The sequence below is a fragment of the Triturus cristatus genome, chromosome 2_1 (assembly GCF_964204655.1).
Source record: "Triturus cristatus chromosome 2_1, aTriCri1.1, whole genome shotgun sequence".
Classification (NCBI taxonomy): Eukaryota; Metazoa; Chordata; class Amphibia; order Caudata; family Salamandridae; genus Triturus; species Triturus cristatus.
Window position 1 is genome coordinate 780,283,810 of NC_140581.1, and position 25,881 is coordinate 780,309,690.

Sequence of the window (25,881 nt, forward strand, 5' to 3'; positions counted from 1 at the left end):
TGAGAAGAGCTACTGTGCATAATGGACAGCCAAATTCCATGTGCTCTGTACAGTGCAAAGAGGGTTCGTCCTCAAAAAAGGACCTGTTGTATTGCAAGCAGGTGTACTGTGATAGAGAATTCTTCATCAGCAATGTATGTGCTGGGCATGGTGTCAGTTTATGCTCTGAAGGTCCTACAGACAGGAGTTCTGATCTAAGGGAAGTGTCACAGACCATGTGTCAGTGGAGTTCACACATATCACGGCTATAGACCATACCCTACAACTTATGGGTCAACGGTACATAGCATTGCCATAATTTATTTGCCTAAACCAAAAATAGTAAGCACGAAAGAGTCGTTTTATTGATGATAATGGTCTCCCAGATAGTTGAGACAATAAAAACTCTAAATAATGGGACTCCCATTTAATATTTGTGGTCACTGACATGTGGCCTAGATATTGAATTCAGAAGATTGTTTTACCGCTGTTTGGTATGTAATTTGTATATTTTGGTTTGAGTCAGATGAGCATGTCATAGGTTAAGCAGGATAATTAGATTTTAAATTCATGTTAGTGTAAAGTGCTGACCAGTATTTTTTTGGGAGTAGCATGTAAAATGTCAATTTCTTTTAAGGTGCCCCTCTATGGTGTGTCTATTACTATGGAATTTAATTAAAATAACTTTTTCCTGTAAACCTAAAAAAAAGCTAATGAAATAATTTCTACTCCTCAGAAAAGACGACGGCGGATCGATCGAACTATGATTGGGGAGCCGACAAATTTTGTTCATACTGCTCATGTAGGTTCGGGAGACTTGTTCAGCGGAATGAACTCAGTAAGTACTGGAACATACCTCATTCTTAATATTTTATATATGCTGAGATATATTTTTCCTAAAAGGGTTCCTGCTATACATTGTTCATTTGCATCCTTATAGCTGGTTGTTGAACCTGTCTATAGATAGTCTAAAAATATTTTTTCCCTAGATGTGTGTTTGTTAGATATATTTATTTTATCAGGCAGTAAAAAGAGAGCACCATTTTGATAACTAGTAGCTTTTACTGTGCAAAAAGTCAGGGCACTCTTTCTGATGCTTTAGAAGCAAGCAAGCAGTTATAAATAATTGAAGAAATAACCTTTTCCAGATGTGGACAGTATCATTTTTGCTGGTCGCTATAATTTGTAGACTTTTTTTTAAGTGATAAAATGTGTCTTAAACTTAATTTTTAGGTCTTGTCTAGACAGCGCATGTGCTTTCTCTTTAGGACCTATTGTTTTTGAACAGTGGGCTTAGTAGGCCACTCATTGCTTACCATTGGTTGGCTTCATAGTCTCACTCATTTGATTGCTTTTTGTTGGTCTAATGCCGTGGGCTTTTTCCTCTTCGTCCCTTTCTTGAAGCACAGACCCATTATTTGGCTCTTTGCCACTACTAATTTTTTTGGCACTACTTTTTTAGGTCGAGCCTAGCGCAGCGCGCTTGCGCTGCTCTAGGAAAACTACCTCTTGGAATCACTCTGGACTTTTCACATGCTTGTGTGTGTGTTTTTTTAGCATTTTTTTATTGGTCTTTGCGTGCGTCTTTATAAAAAGACAGCACGCAATTGGGCAAAGGCGGGTGCATGTCCCACTTTTCTCAGGGAATGTATCTGCCCACGGCCTACGGCTTGCGGTTACGAGCAGGGGCACCGTCTTTTCGGGGTCAGGGGTGCGCAGGGCATCTGTTCTGTTTCATGGTCGCTTTCACTTTAGCAGCCGTGTGGCCACGCTTGTTAGGTCGAGCCACTCGTGGTCTTGTTACACTTGGCGGTTTCCTTAAACCGCAGGCTGATCGGGTTGTTAGAGTAATTGCTAGGCAACATGGAATGCTGATTCAGGCTGACAAGTCAAGATCCCTCCCATCCCAGAGTTAGGCCATGCAGCACTGCAGCTTCCAGCGTTGCGGACCTTGAACTGCCGTGGGAGAGTGGGGCTGGGCTTGGAGAGGGACAGCCGGGGCCCATGACACTTAACAGAGCGACATGGGTTCCAGGGCCAGCCTCTGGTGCGGGGAGGCAACTCGACGGGACAGGCCTCGGCTGCTGGAACTGGCTCTGAACATGACTCGCCTACCGTCGGCTACTGCACTGTTGGTCTGCTACAAAGCCTTGTGGTTTGTTGCATGGTATATGTTGCTCTTACAAAGACACAGCCCCTCCCGGACTGCCACCTACAGTACGGACCTAAACACACATTTTACAAGTTTCAGATCTGTTTTACTCCGTGAAGCGGTGCAGATGAGACACAGTTTCATGTGATGTTACAAGCTTGTGCGTAGCGGTGTCCGCCTGTAGTGTGCCCTGATTGCCAGCGCCGCGGGACTGTTTTCCTTGGCAGTGTCTGACTTCTCCGGGAACCCGAGTGACTGATCATTCACTTTGCAAAGGTCATTGTGCACCGAGATTCAGGTTTGTGCATGTGAAGATTACTTTCTTAGACTTGATGAAGTTTTATTTTGAGTTTAGCCACTTTAATTGTGTTTACTTGAGGAAAGCATTTTAACATTCACAATAAACGCCAGTGTGATTGTTGCTGCCAGGCCATAAATAGCCCGTTAACTAATGTAGCTCTTATCGTGGTCCACCTCCCGAAAGGAAGGTCACCACCTGACTCCACAGCGCTGCATATCCTGTCTCCTGTTTTAGGCTCATCAGGCTAGTTCTCTTATTGGCTCAGTGGAGGTGAAACGGACTACATTTCCCAGCATGCATTAGTTTTCCTTCAAAGCTTGGGTCCTGACTGGCTGTCCACGGTGAGTAAGGTGGCCACCCTGCTATAAAAATAAGCACGTCTATTATCGAGAGAACACGGATGCATGTTTTTTGTGTAACAAGTGTGACTGCAGAAAGTAACGCTTGGCTTTAACGTGGAGCTGTAAACCTGCATCCTACGACTCGCTATGGTCTGTGTCTTTAGGCTTATGGATTCAATACTGTACAGAGGTGAGTGTACGTAGGCAGTCTATAAGACGGAACTACTTCTGCCCTCTTCCATCCTATTCTCTGGAATGACCATGCCCCCTCTCAGGTCTGTTGTCTGAAGCTGCTTACACTTTTGTTAATGGTACCGCTCTTTCTTGTTTTGAATGCCTTAAGAATGTGTACTGTGTATATATATATATATATATATATATATATATATATATATATATATATATATATATATTTAAAGCCAAGATCCTCCTTTCTGGTGTCCTCAATCTTTAGAGGGTGGCGCGAGACCGGCGGAGCAAAACCGGCAAGTAAATATGTTCAAAAAACGAAGTTCCACTCGCGCTCTCGGGCGGCACATGCAGAGAAACAGCGGACTCAAATCCAAAAGTAAAGGGGGTTTATTAAATCATAGACCCGCCGTGACGCGTTTCGCCACTTTCGTGGCTTGTTCACACAACGTTGTACATACAAATGACACCATTACATACTTTTCGACTGTCATGGAAATAGAAAGAGGCTGTCACCATTGATGTTATATCGGATCAGAAGCAAGGAAGCAACATGAGCGCCATCTTAACATGTTCATTATGATTCAACATTCTCATATTATTTCCACCTCACGTTGCAAACAGTGCACTAGGACAAATCCCATTAAACAGAAATATTAAATAAAGTATACTCTAATTTGTCAGCACCATTTAAACATTTAACGAAAATTACTCGTTATGTGTTCTTATTTAGGATTTTAAGCTTTTTTGCCCCTACGTATATGAAGACAACAATTTATGCATTTCTAAAGCAGTCTTGTAAATCAAATTGGATATCTTCGTATCGTATAAATGCATACAGGCGATTGTTCATTTGTCAAATAAAGTTTTTGTTCAACGTCGCAGGGATAAAAAATGTATGTTTACCGGGGATTAGTTTACCCAAATATACAACGTTACCATTGTTATCTGATGCGAGTTAAGAATCATGTTGAAGACGACACTCGCTTCCTTGGTGTATTATAAGCCTCCTATTGCCAAAGTATTAATTCCCCTTGTTAGTGGGTAAAAAATCGAGTTTATACACTTAAGCAGGTAACTTAATTCCTTATCTACTGTTATCTCACAATGGACTTTTAATCTTTCAATTGTACCCTGATTAGTGGGTAAATGTAATTTATGTTATTCTCGATTATTTATTATTGCAAGGTGTCATGTATTACCCTTATTTCACCTTCTTGTGCTCAAACTATAAAACCATATTGATTTATCTTACACAAAAGGACGTCGGATGATCTGATGAAGAAAAGGGGGGGGAAAAAAGGGGGGGGGGGGTGGGGAGATTTGTAGATCTCAAAACTGGGTCAGCCAAAACACCCTTTCTCTTCTCTTCCTGTTAAGAAGATAACACATAAAAAAGAGAATATATAAGAATATACATCTCAAAGCAGTCATTGATATAACATATTCATTCATTATACAGATGTATTGCCATTTCTTCATCAAGATTATGGCCATTAGGAAACAAAGTGCACATACTTATAATGTGTTTTGATTTCGCGCTGTCTCAATCTTAACACCCTGTTTCCTCCTCTCATTTTGGGTGTAATTTGTTCAATGGCATAGTATGTGAGTTTAGAACAATCAGAGAAGTGGTAACTTGAGAAATGACGGGCAATGGGATATTGTTTATCCTTATTTGTAATAGCCCGCATATGTTCCAGCACACGTTTTTTTGCCATATGAACGGTGCTGCCAACATACCGGAGTTTACACGGACACTCCAAAACATAGATCACAAAGTTACTCGTACATGTCAAAAATTGTGAAATACTGATCATGGTATTAGTGCTGGTGTTCATGTATTCTTTGACCATTTTGCTGTTCCTGCAGGCTTTACAATGGCCACATGGAAAAAAGCCCGGTAGATCAATACCTCTCACTTCAAGGTTGAAATTAAGATCACTATGTACAAGAGTGTCCCTGAAACTGCGTCCCTTCCTGTATGTGATCATAGGTTGTGTTGGTAGATTACTACCTATAATGGTGTCATTTCTCAGGATTTCCCAGTGACGTTGTACAATCTTACGGACTTGGGTAGAATGACCATTGAATGTCATGATCAATCTAGTTTTGTCCTCTTCTTCCTGTAGTGTGGTACCAATTTCTGGGGTCAACAGAGTGCTAGATCTTTCAACTGACTTTATTCTTTCTGCGGCTTTTTTGAGAACCCATGATGGATATCCTCTTGCTTTAAACCTCTCCATCATTATTCTTTCTGGTAGTCTGATAATAAGCTACAGTTTCTTTTTGCTCTGAGTAGTTCTCCATATGGAATGCTCCACTTTAAATTATCGGGGTGACTACTCAGAGCATGAAGCAAGGTATTGCCAGCAGTACTCTTGCGATATAAGATTGTATGTACTTTGTTGTTTTTCACCTGCACACATGTATCTAGGTACTCGACTTTCTCTTTACTGATGGTACTGGTTAGTGTGATGTTTTTGTTGTTCTGGTTTAGTTTATCAATGAACAGTACAGCCTCTCTCTTCACCTTGCCATACTACAAAAATGTCATCGATAAATCTAAGCCACAAAATGACTTTGGTGTGAAATTCTTGTAGATCTGGTCTCACTAGGATCTCTTCCTCCCATGCCCCCATGAACAAATTCGCGAAACTAGGCGCGAAACATGTACCCATCGCGGTACCGTGTTCCTGTTTATAAATCATATCATTAAACAGAAAATAATTGTTCGTGAGACAAAATCTGATCATGTCCAGGATCATGCCTGTGTGTTCTAATAGGTCAATACTTCTGCGTTTCAAAAATCCTGCGCAGGATTGGATCCCTTGCTCATGGTCTATTATAGTGTACAATGAGTTAACGTCTAACGTTATCAGAACGTAATTCTCTTGCCACACTAGTTTTGAGATTTTATTGAGAAAGTCTTTTGTATCTCTTACGTAAGATGGAAGTGTAACAACAAATTCTCGTAAGAAATGATCTGCGTATCGTGAGATGTTTTCAAGGGAACTGCCTTTGGATGAGATAATCGGCCTGCCTGGGGGATTGTCCCTATTCTTATGTATCTTTGGGAGCAGATACATTACCGGTAGAATGGGACAGTCTTTTTTTAGGAAACAGAATTCCTCCCACTCTAACAGGCCTTTATCTTTCCATTCCTTAAGTAATTCCCACCCTTTGTTGATGCTGTCATTATATTCCACCCGTGTCACATTAGTATATGTCTTACCATCCTTGAGTTGTCTTAACGCCTCATTAATGTACATGTCTTTGGGCAAAATCACAATATTGCCCCCTTTGTCGGCAGGTCTTATTATGATACTCTCGTCACAAGCTAGATCTTTAATTGCTTCTTTCTGGGTTGCAGTAAGATTGTATTTAAACTTTTTCATTTTTTTTGCCCAATTGTTTTTCCTGAACTTTAACATGTCGGCACTTACTAACTCCTGAAAGGTATCGATGTTATCGTGTCCCATTTTGGGGATAAAAGTGGATTGGGGTTTGAAATTACTACATGCCGCTTAGTCATGTTGTATTTCCAATTCATTCAAGATGAGTAGGGAGTCTTGGCTCATACCTGTTTCATCTGGATTGTTTTGGAGCTCATGCAGGATTATCATTGTATCTATGTCACCAATTGTCAATGGCTCTTCCTGCGTGTTGTGTATTTTGTGATGATTTTCTCTATTCACTGTTGGTTTCAATTTATGCCATTTTTTTAATTTTATTTTTCTGCAGAATTTAAAAACATCAATTTTACTTTCGGTATAGTTCATTGGCATTGATGGACAGGAGGATAGTCCTAGACACAAAGTTCTTTTAACTTTTTGGCTGATGGTTTTGGTGCTTAAGTTTACAATAGTTTGATTTACCATTGTGTCATCCATCATTAGTTCTTTTTGGAGCGAGTCTGTCTTCTTCCCATGTACTCCGTAGTTTTCTCTCCTCTTCCTTCTTTGTTCGGTCCTTTTCCTCCTCTTCCTCTGGTACCCCTTCCTCTTCCTCTGCCCCTTCCTCTCGGTTGTGGTGAATCTTCCATCCGATTCTCTTTCGTCACCGACCTTGTTGTCTGCCGGTTCTGTTTCATCAACCGGTATTCGTCTAAAAAAGTGGGTTTTGGGTAGGTTGATCTTTCAGTACTTGAGGTTGAACTTTCTGGCGTTCTTATCATGGATTCATCCGTGTTGGTGTCACTGAGGTCTATAGCTTCCTCCACTTGTGAATCGTGTTGTGCATTGATGTTTGTTTCTGCTGTGCTTCTATTATCATACAGATGATCATACTTTTTACTGTATGTTAAAACTCTGCCAGCCTCGTAGTCCCCACAGTCTCTATGTAATTTGCGCTGTTTTCTCTTTTTAATGTCATCTTCCATAGTTTTTAGACGTTTTTTCATTTCTTCTAAGAATTTGACAATTATATCTTGGTCTTCATGTACATCCAATTTCTTTTTTATTTCTTCTATTTCTTGTTTGATTTTTTCTCTGTCCGACCAGGCATATTTCACTAGTATTTCTAGCATATTCTTTGAGCTGCAGGCTGAATTCATGGACCACTCCTCCAGCATTTTGGGGTCTGGAGAGTCATATGACGGAGTTATATAAATTCTTAATCCTCTAGGTATCATAGATTTCTCAATGTAATCCTGGAGTGATGTTGCCTCCCACCACTTAGAGATTTCTTGTTTATGGAGTTTTTCCAATCTTTTCAGTGTATTATAGATTGTATTTTCACTTGCTGCTTTTGCCTGTACATTTTTGGCAACACCAGGTGCCCTCGCAAAAAGTGCTTGTGCTGCCTCTCTGCGTTCCCTTTCCTCATCCATCCGACTTCGGAAAGTCCAAGATATTCAAATTGAGATGTTCGTGATTTTTGGAAATATGTCTGCAAAACTATGCATATGCCAGCCCCTTTGTCAATACAAAGTTCCCCCAGGCTAAGGGAAAATATCTATCTTTAAATATAGATATATAGTGCCACAGAAATCGTCACTTGTCACTCCAGAGTTAATATGTAACACAATTCTGATCATATATTGTGACCTCAGAAAAACTCTTCAATGCTTTATGGTTCAAAAATCCCGCGAAAATATAACTGAACACGTATCTCTCTTACCTGCACGGTGTACCCCGGTCCTTATGGGATAGCGTGAGGTCTCTCTAGTTCAGCGGCGCGGCTTGTGACGTTTTTCTTGTGATCACCAGATCCATTAGTCGATCCAAAGGGCACTCAATTTCAATTAAAGCCAAGATCCTCCTTTCTGGTGTCCTCAATCTTTAGAGGGTGGCGCGAGACCGGCGGAGCAAAACCGGCAAGTAAATATGTTCAAAAAACGAAGTTCCACTCGCGCTCTCGGGCGGCACATGCAGAGAAACAGCGGACTCAAATCCAAAAGTAAAGGGGGTTTATTAAATCATAGACCCGCCGTGACGCGTTTCGCCACTTTCGTGGCTTGTTCACACAACGTTGTACATACAAATGACACCATTACATACTTTTCGACTGTCATGGAAATAGAAAGAGGCTGTCACCATTGATGTTATATCGGATCAGAAGCAAGGAAGCAACATGAGCGCCATCTTAACATGTTCATTATGATTCAACATTCTCATGTTATTTCCACCTCACGTTGCAAACGGTGCACTAGGACAAATCCCATTAAACAGAAATATTAAATAAAGTATACTCTAATTTGTCAGCACCATTTAAACATTTAACAAAAATTACTCGTTATGTGTTATTATTTAGGATTTTAAGCTTTTTTGCCCCTACGTATATGAAGACAACAATTTATGCATTTCTAAAGCAGTCATGTAAATCAAATTGGATATCTTCGTATCGTATAAATGCATACAGGCGATTGTTCATTTGTCAAATAAAGTTTTTGTTCAACGTCGCAGGGATAAAAAATGTATGTTTACCGGGGATTAGTTTACCCAAATATACAACGTTACCATTGTTATCTGATGCGAGTTAAGAATCATGTTGAAGACGACACTCGCTTCCTTGGTGTATTATAAGCCTCCTATTGCCAAAGTATTAATTCCCCTTGTTAGTGGGTAAAAAATCGAGTTTATACACTTAAGCAGGTAACTTAATTACTTATCTACTGTTATCTCACAATGGACTTTTAATCTTTCAATTGTACCCTGATTAGTGGGTAAATGTAATTTATGTTATTCTCGATTATTTATTATTGCAAGGTGTCATGTATTACCCTTATTTCACCTTCTTGTGCTCAAACTATAAAACCATATTGATTTATCTTACACAAAAGGACGTCGGATGATCTGATGAAGAAAAGGGGGGGGAAAAAAGGGGGGGGGGGGAGATTTGTAGATCTCAAAACTGGGTCAGCCAAAACACCCTTTCTCTTCTCTTCCTGTTAAGAAGATAACACATAAAAAAGAGAATATATAAGAATATACATCTCAAAGCAGTCATTGATATAACATATTCATTCATTATACAGATGTATTGCCATTTCTTCATCAAGATTATGGCCATTAGGAAACAAAGTGCACATACTTATAATGTGTTTTGATTCGCGCTGTCTCAATCTTAACACCCTGTTTCCTCCTCTCATTTTGGGTGTAATTTGTTCAATGGCATAGTATGTGAGTTTAGAACAATCAGAGAAGTGGTAACTTGAGAAATGACGGGCAATGGGATATTGTTTATCCTTATTTGTAATAGCCCGCATATGTTCCAGCACACGTTTTTTTGCCATATGAACGGTGCTGCCAACATACCGGAGTTTACACGGACACTCCAAAACATAGATCACAAAGTTACTCGTACATGTCAAAAATTGTGAAATACTGATCATGGTATTAGTGCTGGTGTTCATGTATTCTTTGACCATTTTGCTGTTCCTGCAGGCTTTACAATGGCCACATGGAAAAAAGCCCGGTAGATCAATACCTCTCACTTCAAGGTTGAAATTAAGATCACTATGTACAAGAGTGTCCCTGAAACTGCGTCCCTTCCTGTATGTGATCATAGGTTGTGTTGGTAGATTACTACCTATAATGGTGTCATTTCTCAGGATTTCCCAGTGACGTTGTACAATCTTACGGACTTGGGTAGAATGACCATTGAATGTCATGATCAATCTAGTTTTGTCCTCTTCTTCCTGTAGTGTGGTACCAATTTCTGGGGTCAACCGAGTGCTAGATCTTTCAACTGACTTTATTCTTTCTGCGGCTTTTTTGAGAACCCATGATGGATATCCTCTTGCTTTAAACCTCTCCATCATTATTCTTTCTTCTTTCTGGTAGTCTGATAATAAGCTACAGTTTCTTTTTGCTCTGAGTAGTTCTCCATATGGAATGCTCCACTTTAAATTATCGGGGTGACTACTCCGAGCATGAAGCAAGGTATTGCCAGCAGTACTCTTGCGATATAAGATTGTATGTACTTTGTTGTTTTTCACCTGCACACATGTATCTAGGTACATCACACTAACCAGTACCATCAGTAAAGAGAAAGTCGAGTACCTAGATACATGTGTGCAGGTGAAAAACAACAAAGTACATACAATCTTATATCGCAAGAGTACTGCTGGCAATACCTTGCTTCATGCTCTGAGTAGTCACCCCGATAATTTAAAGTGGAGCATTCCATATGGAGAACTACTCAGAGCAAAAAGAAACTGTAGCTTATTATCAGACTACCAGAAAGAAGAAATAATAATGATGGAGAGGTTTAAAGCAAGAGGATATCCATCATGGGTTCTCAAAAAAGCCGCAGAAAGAATAAAGTCAGTTGAAAGATCTAGCACTCTGTTGACCCCAGAAATTGGTACCACACTACAGGAAGAAGAGGACAAAACTAGATTGATCATGACATTCAATGGTCATTCTACCCAAGTCCGTAAGATTGTACAACGTCACTGGGAAATCCTGAGAAATGACACCATTATAGGTAGTAATCTACCAACACAACCTATGATCACATACAGGAAGGGACGCAGTTTCAGGGACACTCTTGTACATAGTGATCTTAATTTCAACCTTGAAGTGAGAGGTATTGATCTACCGGGCTTTTTTCCATGTGGCCATTGTAAAGCCTGCAGGAACAGCAAAATGGTCAAAGAATACATGAACACCAGCACTAATACCATGATCAGTATTTCACAATTTTTGACATGTACGAGTAACTTTGTGATCTATGTTTTGGAGTGTCCGTGTAAACTCCGGTATGTTGGCAGCACCGTTCATATGGCAAAAAAACGTGTGCTGGAACATATGCGGGCTATTACAAATAAGGATAAACAATATCCCATTGCCCGTCATTTCTCAAGTTACCACTTCTCTGATTGTTCTAAACTCACATACTATGCCATTGAACAAATTACACCCAAAATGAGAGGAGGAAACAGGGTGTTAAGATTGAGACAGCGCGAATCAAAACACATTATAAGTATGTGCACTTTGTTTCCTAATGGCCATAATCTTGATGAAGAAATGGCAATACATCTGTATAATGAATGAATATGTTATATCAATGACTGCTTTGAGATGTATATTCTTATATATTCTCTTTTTTATGTGTTATCTTCTTAACAGGAAGAGAAGAGAAAGGGTGTTTTGGCTGACCCAGTTTTGAGATCTACAAATCTCCCCCCCCCCCTTTTTCCCCCCCCCTTTTCTTCATCAGATCATCCGACGTCCTTTTGTGTAAGATAAATCAATATGGTTTTATAGTTTGAGCACAAGAAGGTGAAATAAGGGTAATACATGACACCTTGCAATAATAAATAATCGAGAATAACATAAATTACATTTACCCACTAATCAGGGTACAATTGAAAGATTAAAAGTCCATTGTGAGATAACAGTAGATAAGGAATTAAGTTACCTGCTTAAGTGTATAAACTCGATTTTTTACCCACTAACAAGGGGAATTAATACTTTGGCAATAGGAGGCTTATAATACACCAAGGAAGCGAGTGTCGTCTTCAACATGATTCTTAACTCGCATCAGATAACAATGGTAACGTTGTATATTTGGGTAAACTAATCCCCGGTAAACATACATTTTTTATCCCTGCGACGTTGAACAAAAACTTTATTTGACAAATGAACAATCGCCTGTATGCATTTATACGATACGAAGATATCCAATTTGATTTACATGACTGCTTTAGAAATGCATAAATTGTTGTCTTCATATACGTAGGGGCAAAAAAGCTTAAAATCCTAAATAATAACACATAACGAGTAATTTTCGTTAAATGTTTAAATGGTGCTGACAAATTAGAGTATACTTTATTTAATATTTCTGTTTAATGGGATTTGTCCTAGTGCACTGTTTGCAACGTGAGGTGGAAATAACATGAGAATGTTGAATCATAATGAACATGTTAAGATGGCGCTCATGTTGCTTCCTTGCTTCTGATCCGATATAACATCAATGGTGACAGCCTCTTTCTATTTCCATGACAGTCGAAAAGTATGTAATGGTGTCATTTGTATGTACAACGTTGTGTGAACAAGCCACGAAAGTGGCGAAACGCGTCACGGCGGGTCTATGATTTAATAAACCCCCTTTACTTTTGGATTTGAGTCCGCTGTTTCTCTGCATGTGCCGCCCGAGAGCGCGAGTGGAACTTCGTTTTTTGAACATATATATATATGTATACATATATATTTTTAGACCTCACACCATTGGCATGGGTCTCCCTTCCATTTTTTGCTGTTGCCTCCTGTGTTTTTTCTATGTGTTTTGCTGGTTTAGCTGCTTTGGGCACTTTGCCACTGCCATTCAGTGCCAAAGTGCAAGTGCTCCCTATTGTAAATTGTTGTAATGGATTAGTGACTCCATGATTGGCTTATTTGATTTACTTGTCAGACCCGCGTACAGTGCACCTTGTGTGCCCAGGGCCTATAAATCAAATGCTGCTGGTGGGCTTGCAGCACTGGTTGTGCCACCCACAGAAGCAGCTTATAAAGTGTCTCAGGCCTGCCATTGCAGAGCCTGTGTGCAGTCCAGTACTGCCATGTTGACTTGGTAAGTGCACCCACTTACCAGTCCCTAAACCTTCCCTTTTCTACATGTTAGCCACCCCTAAGGTAGGCCCTAGGGCAGGGTGCATCGTATGTGAAAGGTAGGGCATACCCTATTGTGTGTGGCATGTCCTGATAGTGAATTACAGCCATTTTCTTTTTTCACTATTGCAAGGCTACTTGTCCCCATAGGCCTGTTTGGTTATAACATCTTATAATCCTAACTGACCTAGGGAACATGGTAGAAAAACGGATTTAGTATGCCTGAACTCAGAATGATAAAATACATCTTTTACTAAAGTTGGTTTTAACATTCTGTGTTTGCAAATACCACTTTTAGAAAGTAGGTATTTTCTTACCTAACCATCCAGCCTGCCTGTGCTAGGTTGTGTATTGCATGTCTGCTGTGTGAGTGACAGGGGCTGGGGTTGCTCCAGGAGGCAGGGTGAGTCAGCACTAGGCTGAATAGACCTACCTGCAGTGAGAGTGGTGGGAGGAGTAGCACCTGGGCCTGAATAGGGCTGTGCCTTCCTTCCACAATGTTGGCTCCACCTCCTGTGGTGTATCTGATGACCCTGGCCCACACTGACAAAGGAAGTTGTGCACTGGCAGAATGCACCCAGAACTGGTTTGGACTAGGTGCAGACGCTCCCTGCCTTCAGAGACAAAGGATTTGTGTGTATAAAAAGGGGGAACCAGACCCCAGAACTTTAGATCACTTCTGGGAATCAAGACAACCCTTTGCCAAGGAGAATAACCAAGGAAACTGAAGGAGGAGACAGCCCCTGTGCTGTGCGGCCTGGCCTGCAGTGGTTACTTTATTGCCAAGGAAAGGAGAAAAGGAAGTTTGTGTGTACTTTTGCAATCTTGAAGAAGAATCTCCAAGGCTTTAACTGTGCTTGCCTCCTGCCTGAAGTCTCAGGGATACAAGACTTCATCACCAGCTCCCCTGAATTCCCTTGCTGGGAATTCTGCCTGCAGAGAGGTGCCTACTGTTTGGGCCCGCTGAGAAGATTGCGTGTCGCTGGGAGCTGGATGCACGATGCAATTGGAGAAGCGCCGCCGCAGCTGTTCACCGTCGCATCCCCGACGAAGTGGGTCGCATCACCGGAGAAGTGTGTCGCCGCCTCAGAGGTCTCCGTCGCATCACCAGAGAAGTATGTCGCAGGGCCTGTCGCGGCTCAGAAGTTACCGAGTTCACCGCAAGGCCGTCGGGCGTGCACACATCGCATCCAACGTTGTTGCATTGCATCAAGACGCCATTTTCTCGCATCGCACCAGATCTTCCCGTCGCATCGAGGCACCATCTTGAAGCATCATCACCGGGCCGCAGTAAGAAATGACGCATCAACCCCCTTCACAGTAAGGAAGCGAGCCTCAACTCCCCTGCGCAGCAGTAAGGAACCGACGCATCCACTCCCCTGAGTGTAAGGAACGGCACATCAACATCCCTGCAACCCTTTTGTTTGTTTGTGTGACGCATCTAAGGTACTTTGAGAGTAAAGTGTTGCGTTTACCATCTACATTGAACTAACCTATTTTCTACCATTTTAAAGTTTTTTTTTATTTCAGTATTCTGGATTTTTGTCGTTTGGTCTTATGTTAAGTCTAGTAAAGATTACTTATTTTTCTAAACTGGTGTGGTGTCCATTTGTAGCGTTTTCACTGTATTACTGTATGTGTTCACAAATGCTTTACACACTGCCTCTGAGATGAGCCTGTCTGCTCGTGCCAAGCTACCAAGGGGGTGAGCAGGGGTTATTTTAGATGTATAGCCCCTTACCCTGACTAGAAGCAAGAGTCCCTATTTGGACAAAGGTACCTACCTCTGCCAACTAGAGACCCACAGTTCTAACATATATGTATATATTTATGTGTATATCAGTACACAACTTTCCCTCGTTATGCGGTGCTGTCCTTGCTGGCAACAGTGGCTTGTGGGGAGGGAGAAGTGTAGGTTGTACACTCTGGCGAGAATGGGGATTATTTCAGTTGTATTCGAAGCAGTGACTGTGTGTGGTCCTACCCAGCCCTCTCCGCCTGTGTTTATTTTTTGTTGCACTTGGTGCAGTGTGCATGTACAGTGCGATATGTGATCCCCACACCTGTTGTGAAGCAAGCCAGTTGCATAACCAGTGCTGTACCATGATCACACCCACTCATAACTACCAATGCGCTAACCGAGCAGCGCATTATTGGAATCAAGGTACAAAGCACCAGGGCGATCGAAAGAATTCTTGAACTAATCCCAGCTGCTGGCAAAGGCTTAGGCCCCAACCAACTCCATCATTTTTAGTCGACTATGCCATACTGGATAGAGCCCAGCCATATGCAGGAATAGTCCAGCCCGAAGTGCCACGTTAGTTCCACTCTAGATGGAAACCCAGGCAACTCAGACTGGTTTCAACTGAATTGGGCCTCATCAGTGAGGTATAGCGCGAGTCCTACGGCACAGTGGGCACAGGGCCCATTTCTGCGTATACCTGTCGCATTTAGGGTATCTACTGCAAAAACACCAAGGTGATGGAAGGAAAATTGAATTAATCTCACCCACTGGCAGTCACTCAGGTCACATTACAGACTATCATTTTTTGGCCACTGTGCATGCCATTCTACACCGAGACCCACCTGGTGCCAGTGACCGAGATCCCTTCCTTCATCTTGTTTTATTATTTATGCGGAGCATAAAAAGCTTGTTAAAAAGGTTTGTTAAATAGAGGCGGGTGGGGGCTGAGGAGAGGGGGTCTTCCTCCTGGATATCACTGTCTCAGCCCCAGCTTGAAGCTCCTGCCACCGATTTCCCTCTTTATTTGTTGTAAACTTATCTCTCTATTTTATTTCTCTAATTTGGGACTGGGAGGGACGGCTGTGTGACTTCTGGAATTTTTATTCAGGTGTCATCAAGGAAGATGAGAAAATGAAAGTTTTAAAAACTTAAAATGTTCCTCGATAGCGCCCTTTTCACAGTGTTTTTCTGCTTTTAGCCTACAGTATATAAAGTGTGCCTATTATTAAAGCATGTGTGAATGAATGTCTGCCGGGACAGCGCCGAGCATTGATGCGAAGTTAAGCTACAATGTCCAACTAGGTCTGATTGGTTGTGGCGGATAATTAAAGCACATTTATTGCATGGACAAAATTTGTAAAAAGGATAAATAAGTGGAATTAGTCCACATATGCAAAATAATGAAACTATGAAATCGTTCGCAAGCAAGCCGTGAGAGTAACGGCTTTGGCAGCAAGGACTTTGTTGCCGAGCAGCACCTGGGGCCGCCAGTGACACCTCATTTCGCGCTCGGAGGGCACGTTTAAGTCGGCGGCGGGCTCCCGCAGTGCGGGATGCGCACAGGCCAAGGGCGGGCCTGTCAACGCCCGTCAGAGACCGGAGGAGGCTGGGCTGGGCCACCTCCCTGACAGGCTCCATCTACTAAGCTGTGACGAGGTGAGTGCTGAAATATCACGACTTGGGGAAACGTACCATTATAACAAACTCCCGCCCCTCTATCTCCATAGACAGCATGCTAGAAAGAGCAGTTAACATTGTCGCAACTGAGATCGAGCTAACCGAGAGGCGTCTGTCCTTGGGACTGGCAGCTCCACGGACTGCTCCTTTTGTAGGGGGATGGACAAGACAATTGTATTAGCCCCCCCCTGACGCCGAATTTATTGTGCAGCACCACTAGGTACTCACCAATTCTGGGAAGTGGCTGTAATATGGAAAGAAACCAGGTTAATGAGGACAATGGGGCCTTTGAGGATCTCCCAGCAGTGGCCTGTAACAAGGATATCGTACCAAATATGGATATCTCCCCGAACCCAGTAATTACAGGGGCAAAAAGAAAAAGAAAACTGTCTAAACCCACCAGCTCCAAGAGGAAACAACCTCCTTGTTTAAAACAACGCACCGCCCTGCGCTCATGGATTCAAGGTACGGTAACCCCTGTGACCTCCGTGAATGTGGAGACTGCTGATGTCACTGTCGACTTAACTTCATCCAAAACATTAAATCATTGATCCTACACTCAGACTGAGCCCACAGCAGCTCCTTCAATTCGTTCTAGACTTGGTGACACTTCAATAGATATCATAGTGGACACTGTATATGAGTGTATTAGAGACCTTGTGGACAAGAATTTCACTGCACTTTGGAAACGCTTAGATCGTTTGGCGTCATTGACAAATAAACTTAATACACACACCAATACGTCTAAATCAACTGTCAAACAAGGGGGGGTCTACAATTTGCAGTCACCTCGTGCAGTGAACTTGAATCAACAGTGGCAAACTCCGACACCTATGCCCCTTCCCTCTATCAGTGCCTGTGATACGTCCAGCAAAGCTAAGGAATGTTTTTCATCCAAACTCATTCCTGCCTAGAAAAAATTCACTAACCACAGGGTGCACTAATAGTCCAAACACTCTTACTCGCCCAGCTAATCATGTGGCCACCGCAAACCCCACAAATAAAGCCACTTCAGGGTGTAAAACTCAGAGCACAACCACCACAATCGAAAACCATGCCAGCGGGATGTCTACTGAGGCCAGTAGAGAAGTCCTTAGCTTACCACCAGCAGCATGTCCCTATGTCTTAGTCTTAGCAGGTGTTCCCCTCCCCCCCTAAGAAAAATCAGACTGTGTTTGACAAGCCAATCAGCGCTTTAGTTTCGCAATTGGTCCAAAGTCTCAAAGGGCTTGGGGTGGCAAACATTAGTGACATTATAATGGTACGCAGGGTAGGGTGGGTTGGACCTTCACCAAAGAACTTTGAGGGAGACTGTGTTGTCATTAATTTTCGACAACCGTCACAGGTAAGGTCGATTCTGATGACACAGGAGCTCAACAATACTATTCCAACTCTTGTCTGGTCACTGCCCCTAGATTTTTTCTACAAATCAACCCCTGGGCCAAACATCTTTGCCATTCCCCGCATACAATGCATAACAGGTTTTCCACCCTGTCTGGTTTAGACAGCCTGGATTGACTGTTGTCCATTCCAACATTAGTAGAGCCCGTTCCCACTAGACCCATGCCCAATTCCTTAGGGCACAACATCTCAGAACCACATGACCCAAACTTACATGTGCTAAGCTGGAATGTTGGCTTCTAAATTAAGCTCTCCAGATTGGGTAAATATAGTCCAAAAATATGACATCCTCATGTTTCAAGAAACCTGGGCCACAAGCGATTTATATCTAGAAGGGTTTGTATGTTTTAACATCCCTGTACCTGTTCCCAAAGTAGGCCGCCCATCTGGCGGACTTTCCATTTGGGTCAACATTTCCTCAGGTGGTAGTGCGAAGACTCTTGCTACAAACAACAATAACTTTCAAGCCCTGATCTACACACAGGAGGCCCCCAATTTGCTTCATCAATTTTTATAATAATGACTTTTTAACTTTACCAAATATGAATTTTATTAATCTGTTTAATTTTATTTCCTATTTACAAAGTCAAAAGGCGTTCCACAATTTAGCTGAAATCTGCCTAGGTGGCGACTTAAACGCCAAGATCCCCAGGGAAAATGAATTAGTCACTGTTCCTCGGGCTTACGAGCACCCATGCAAAAGGGGGACAGAACTGCTAGATCACTTGTCTAACCATAATTTATTAAATGTGATGGAAATTTATTATAACGATAATTGTTCAATACCTACATACAGGGGTCGTGGCTGCGCTTCAACCATTGATTATGTTTTTATATCTGCTTCACTCGAAGATTTTTTTATGAAAGGCTGAGGTTATATCTACTGTGCAGGGCGACCACAACCCAATTTCAACTACAATAAGATTTGCCCCTAGACCGGATTTTGTCAAAGAGCCTGGGGCTAGTAATTTAGCACCCTCAATTGACAACTTGAGAGTGATTTGGAAAGGCATTGATAACAACAATTTGTTTTCTAAAATGATAACAGCACATCCATCACTCATTGATATTTGTCTGTCATCTATTGATCCCAATGCAGAGGCCATTAACGCTTTCAGCCATCTATGTGCTGGCATTAAACGATTGATTTCTAGGCCTGCATTAAATATTAACCAGAGCCCAAGATGGTTTAACAATGCTTGCTCGCGAGCAAACAGAGCTCCGCGCATCACTCGCAGCGACACCAAGGGATGCAATTCTTGTCAAGTCTTTGAGGCTACACTACAAACAAGTGCCCAGGCAATGAAAAGACGAGATTCTAAAAGAACGCTAGGACAACCTTGCTTGTGCCGCTAGACTTAACAATGGAAACGGTTTTTGGGCAGCAGTTAAAGATTTGAGGTATGTGGGTCTTACACTCACCCCCTTAAGCTGTAATATAACCAGTGAAGCCTGGGAAGCCCACTTTTCTCAAATTTATACAGCCCCATCCCAGAGTGAGAACCCCTTAAACTCTCATGCTGCTTCGCGGATTTCAATATCCGTGTCATAAGTCGAGGACGCCGTTCATCAAAGCTTAGGTCATAAGGCCCCCGGCCCTGACGGGCTTTCCATTGACCTTATCAAGCATAAACCAGAATTCTGGGTGCCCCTTTTACCTAATGTTTTTAATAATTTAACAAATACTTTTATTCCTAGCACATGGTCTACCAGCATTATCGTTCTGATTTTTAAAAACGGAGACCGATCCAACCCTAGCTGTTACAGACCGATCTCCCTGGTTGACAATACATTGAAGATTCTTGGAAGGATCCTGTTTAACAAAATCAGGTCTTGGGCTGAGGGGGAACACATTTTAAATAAGTGCCAGCTAGGTTTTAGAAGTAAATTGGTAACTGTGGAACAGTGCCCAAATCTTAATCTGATTGTCGGCAATACACTATAGCGCGGAAGTCGCCCATTTACTTGGCTTTTATGGACCTCACCTCAGCCTTTGACTTTGTCAACAGGTCATGCGTGTGGTCGGTCCTTTTAATATACGGTTTGGCTGAGGTTTTAGTTCATTTTTTAGCTTATTTGCACAGGGATTTGAATGCACGGGTGAGGATCGGTAAAGACGGGGGTGGTTTCAGGGGACATCAATATTGGTAGAGGGGTCAGGCAGGGGTGCGTACTGACCCCTCTCCTATTTATTTTATACATCAGTGATCTACACAATGTACTGTCCGAACTTACTAATGACGTCCTGAGAATCAATAGAAATACACTCCCCGCCCTACTGTATGCAGATGATGCGGTCCTAATGGGCCGAACGCACTAAGCACTTTAGTTAGGGGTTTTGTAGATTTTATGGCTGATTTAGATCTTTGCACTAATTTAAAAAAATCGTTCATAATGACCTGTGGCCCTAAAAAGCTCCTAATCAATTCACTTACCTCAGGATAAGAACGCTTGTTACGCACTTGTACTTTCCCATATCTGGGGCTAGTATTTTCTGGCAATGGTTCTTGGGCAGCCTATGTGGCCCATAGCAGAAGTAAGTTTCTAAAGGCCATTAATTCAATTCTGAGCCTCCCGCAACCCAAAAGAGCTGAGGTAGTGCTATCCATAACTAAAATTTATTAAACACAGTGCATTCCCACCGCAACATATGGCGCAGAAGTCTGGGGCTTTACAAAATGTAGTAGTATCCAGGGAGAGGAAAATAGATTCTGCCGGAAACTCTTAGGGGCCCCAATTTCTTCCTCACATTTTGTTTCCCACAAGGAATTAAAATTGTTTTATATTGAAGACTATATTAGGGCTCATGTCGCCATATTTTGGCTAAAAGTTTGGCAAAACCCAGCAGCAACTTTGACGAGAGACATAATAGCAGACTGTCTTAAATGTGATAAGGGAGGGACGTACCTTGGCTTGCTGCTGTCAGAAAAAGTTTGATCAGTGTGAATCGTGAACATATTTTTCTAAATCCAAGCGATTTGGAGGGAATAAATAAAAAGACCCTGGAGGGAGGAGCCTAGCGCTTGACCAAGATGGCCGCGTGAGCTTAGAGCTCCCGAGACCCTCGTGCCCTCCGTCGACTATCCTGTCTCTAATCCTGATGGTATGCATGGCATTGTGTTGCTGAGTTGTCAGGGAGGCGATTGATGCTACCCGCGGTCGGATCGCCCATCGAGAACCGGACTTACGCCTGGCGGAAGATCGCGGCCTATCTCCCGGGGATGCCAGGGGCTAGAGTTGGCAGGATGCCCGGCTCCTAGTTGATCAACAACGGACAGGCGAGGTGTGAACTGTCGGACGGAGGTCCCCGCACTTTCACTTTCGATTTCGTTCCCTTTGTCTGCCCGGACACTGGAGAGCTCTGGGGGCTTTATTACCCCAAGGACGCTCGGCGAGCTACTCTGGCAGCTTAAGATAGAACTGCTCACTCCTTATTCCTCTCTCTGAGAGGGACCAGTCTTAACTACACTGGACGGCCTGGAGTCCATTATGTCGGGCAAAGCAGAAGGGGATCGGCTGAAGACTAAGTCTACCAGGCGGGGAACGTATACCCAAATCAACAGCATGGACCGCTACGCTCTCCAGAAAGTATCACCGAGTGGATCGAGCCAGGCGCCGGATGCCCAGAAGGAGGACTCGCCTGTGGCACCGGAGCTCTCCCTACAGGATGTCATGGGCGCGCTCGACTGGATGCAGACCTCGATGGGGAGACAGTTCGAGGCCCTGGCGCATAAGGTGGACGCCATCCCGGTGGATGTCAATCTGATCTGCTCGGACCTGGGCAAGACGAACGAACGCGTTAAGAACCTGGACCTCAGGACCACGGGCCTCACTGATGATGTTGTGGAACTGCAGACCGAGGTCCGTAAGCTGAGGGCCGAGAGTGACCTCGTCGCCCGCCGGCTGGAGGACTTCGAGAGCCGGGCCAGGCGCAACAACGTGCGCGTCATCGGGGTCCCGGAGTCCTCGGATGAGGCTTCGGCGGACCTGCTGGTTGAGGATTTGGTCCTTAATCATCTGAAGCCTAAGGGCCTTGGGAAGTTTTTTGCGGTGGAAAGGGCCCATAGGGTGCCGGGCGGGCGGCCCAAGGCGGGTGCCCCGCCGCGGCCGATTGTCGCCCGGCTCTTTCATTTCCGAGATCGGGACGCCATCCTGCAAGCATCGAGGGTGACGGGCCCAGTTCCCTTCCAGAATGCGTCGGTGAATTTTTACCCGGACTTCACCCAGCAGGTGCAGAGACAGAGACAGAGCTTCCTGGGGGTGAAGCGGAGGCTTCGGGAACTGGATCTGAAGTATGCCATGCTTTTCCCTGCCAGACTACGGGTGGTGCACGAAGATCGAACATTCTTTTTTGACTCTCCTGTTATGGCCAACGAATGGCTGGACGCTTTGCCCCGGCGACGGACGGGGGACGACACTGCCGAGCATGGAGATTGTGGCCGGGATGGACAGGGCTGATATCTCACAGACGGCCTGACTTGATTTGACTATACTTGAGAAATTGAACAGAATGCAGTAACTGTGGAGGGTTGCGGGAGGACGAGGGGTGCTCTTTTCCTCCCTTAGGGTAATTTTTGTAGACTTTTGGTCTTTAGGGCGACAGGCACACTGCAAGTTGGGGGGGCTTTGTAAGCTGCAGCAGGGGTGCAGGGTGGGGGGAGTTTCGGGGATTTGGACTTTGTTGTTGGGGGGTTTATTTCTGCAAGGCATGATGATTATCCTCAGGTCTGTTCCATGGTGGCTCCTCGGGTGTGGGGTGGGCCTCTTTCCGTTTGAGGATGGGGGGTAGAGGCTTAAGTGTTATAAGCTGGAATGTTAATGGTTTGGGGGATCGCATCAAGAGGGGGATTGTTTTGCAATTTTTGAAACGCTCAATGCCAGATGTTGCCCTGCTGCAGGAGACGCATCTCATAGGTAATACGTGCTATGCCCTGAATAGGAAGGGGTATAAATTCATTGCACACTCTGGATTCTCTTCTGGGTCCAGGGGAGTGGGCATCCTAGTTAGAGCATCGTTGCCTTTTGAGGTGGACTCCACAATTGTTGACGATAGGGGGAGGTTTGTGGCGGTGGCGGGGCGGTGGGAAGGAAGGATTTTGGTTTTGGTTTCGGTTTATGTCCCGCCGGCCCTGCAGGCCTCCACATTTGCTGATCTGGGCAGGGCTTTGTTGACTCTCCCGGGGGGTATGCTGGTAGTGGGAGGGGATTTCAACGCTGTGGGCTCCGGACTGTTGGATAGATACCCGCCCAGGGACACAGGGGGGGCTCAGAAATGGCTCCCAGATTTCCTAGACACGTTTGGTCTGATAGACTGCTGGAGACTCCGGCACCCCACACAGAGTCAATACACCTTCCACTCCGGGGCGCATGGTAGCCTCTCCAGGATTGACTACCTGCTCACTCTGGCCGCACATGCCTCGTTGGTATCCGAGGCGAGGCACATGGCACGCGGCATCTCTGACCACTCGCCAGTGTGGATCCGGCTGGATCTAGGTCGGGAGGGAGGAGGGAGGGTGGCCCCCCATCAACCCGTGGTATTTCCGAGACCCCAAGATGCGCAGCGCCCTGGTAAAGAAGGTAGATAATTACTTCAAGGACAATCTGGGAACTGTGGACTCGGCGGTGTCGCTGTGGGAAGCTTTTAAGACCGTGCTTCGGGGGGAAGCCCTCTCCCCGGTGGTGGCTGCCAAGAATCGGAGGGATGGCGAGGTACGGCAGGTAGAGGAGGAGATTGCGGCCCTTGAGGGGGCTATGGAGGAGGGGGTTACAGAGTCCTCACTGCATGAGCTTTGCTTGAAGCAGACGGAATATAGGGACCTGGTGACGAACGCCGCTAAGACCCTCAGTAGGGAACAACAGGGCCGCCTGTATGATGTTGGCGATAAGGCAGGGAAACTCCTGGCGTGGTTGGACAGGAAAGAACGGGTCAATAGAGTGGTGCCAGAGTTGACGGGAGTGAGGGGAGAGGCGATTGCGGAACCTGAGGGGATTGTGAAGTGTTTCGCGGAGTATTTTCATGGGGTTTATTCCTCTGTGTCGGACAGGCCGCCCGAGGACTCGTCGGATCTCCTCCGTGATATCGAGTTGCCCTGCCTCTCTGACATAGATAGGGACGATTTGGATGGTGACATAACGGTTGACGAGGTGGCGGGGGCTATTCGTGCGTTAAACTCGGGTAAGGCCTCTGGACCGAACGGATTGCCGATCGATCTGTACAAGCTGTTCCCGGATAGGGTCGCCCCTCACCTGCGCGCCATGTTTTTGGAGGCGCGGGGGGATGGGATCCTTCCGTTGGACCAGCGGCTGGCGTCGATCGTGGTCATACATAAAGAGGGCAAATCCCGAGATAGGTGCGCCTCCTATCGGCCCATTTCACTCCTCAACGCTGAGCCGAAAATTCTGGCTAAACTCCTGGCGACACGTTTGATTAGGGTACTTGGCGACCTGGTTCACCCGGATCAATCCGGATTCATCCCGCACCGAAACACAGCATTAAACCTTAGGCGTCTTCATGGCGTCATCGCCAGGGCGGGCACGCTGCGTGAACCGGCTATTGTGGCGTCTCTTGATGCCGCGATGGCCTTTGACTCGGTGGAGTGGGCATACCTATGGGCCGTGCTGGCCAAGTTTGGTTTTGGTCGCGGTTTTGTGAGTTGGGTTAGGTTGCTGTACGAGGGGCCGCTAGCGAATGTTGTGGTGAATGGTCGGGCCTCTACTCCGTTTCGACTTGGTAGGGGTACTCGGCAGGGTTGCCCCCTGTCACCTCTGTTGTTCGCCCTCGCCCTTGAGCCGTTGGCTGCGTGGATACGTTGGCACCCGGATATACGGGGCCTTCGGTGGTCGCCTGATCACGAGGACCGTATCTCGCTTTATGCCGATGATATCCTGTTGTACCTTGCCTCACCTAAGAAGTCACTTATAGTGGTCTGTGACGTACTCGCATCGTTCGGTAGGAACTCGGGGCTCGTTATTAATTGGGGCAAATCGTACTTGTACGTTCTTAGTGGCGAGGTCCCACCGATCCCTAGAACATGTTCGATACAGGTCGCCCAGCAGGGTTTCGTGTATTTTGGGATCTTTATATCCATGGACCCTGCTGTGCGCTACGAGAAGAATCTGCTCCCCCCCTGGCACGTTTGAGGCGAGATGTTGAAGGTTGGCGTAAGTTGCCGCTCTCCCTTGTTGGGCGTGCGGCCCTGTTCAAAATGATGTCTCTTCCCTGCTTCCTCTACGCCCTCCAGAACACTTTGGACTGGGTCCCGGCCAAATACTTTCGGGAGGTCGAAGGCCTCCAACGGACGTTGCTGTGGGATGGGCGGCCGCGAATAGCTATTGCAAAGTTGACGCTCCCGTGGTACGATGGGGGCATAGCGCTTCCAGACATCCGACGGTACTATTGGGCCACGCAGCTGAGCGCGATCAACCATGGATTTTATGGCCCCGCCCTCAGCCCTGGGTATGCCATGGACAGGTGGTTGCTGCGTGGTGGCAACTACTACAGGGCGTTGTATTCGCGGTCCCTAGACTCGTCCCTCACGGGGCCCACAGGTGTGGCGGTGCGTGTGTGGAAGATGGCGACTGACTCGTTGGGCTGGAAGGATAGGCTCACCCTCGCTACCCCATTGTTTGAATCGGAGAGATTGGGAAGGCTCTGGCATACGAAGGGCTTTGATAAGTGGGACCTGATAGGTATATCCAAGGTGGGAGATATGCTGCATAAGGGGAGAGTGAAGTCCTTCGAGGAGTTGCAGACAGAGTATGAGCTGGGGCCCTCCGAGTATTTCAGGTATATCCAGCTGCGCCACGCCCTTCGATCAGTCCTCGTGGAGGGTGAGAAGGTGCCGGAGTCCTCTCCCCTTGAGGACCGGGTCCTTGATGGTCATATGCCCGAGAGCACGATCTCGCTCATATATAAGAAATTGATTAACGTCCGGGCAGACATGCTTTTGGGGCTGAGAGAACAGTGGACTAGAGATGGCCTTGAGTTGGATAATGAGGACTGGCAGTCAGCGGTTTCTTCTCCTAAGGAGGTTGCGATC

At 44.9% G+C, this 25,881-nt stretch overlaps 1 protein-coding gene across 2 annotated transcripts in view; it reads left to right on the forward strand.

Annotated features, from left to right (window-relative positions):
* Positions 1 to 25,881, forward strand: part of CDC42SE2 (CDC42 small effector 2) — a 352,848-nt gene that overhangs the window by 293,232 nt on the left and 33,735 nt on the right. For both annotated transcript variants that reach the window (XM_085632718.1, XM_085632719.1), the window contains exon 4: positions 716 to 817. In XM_085632718.1, coding sequence (XP_085488844.1) covers positions 716 to 817 — 102 coding nt within the window. The remainder of the gene's footprint in view (positions 1 to 715; positions 818 to 25,881) is intronic.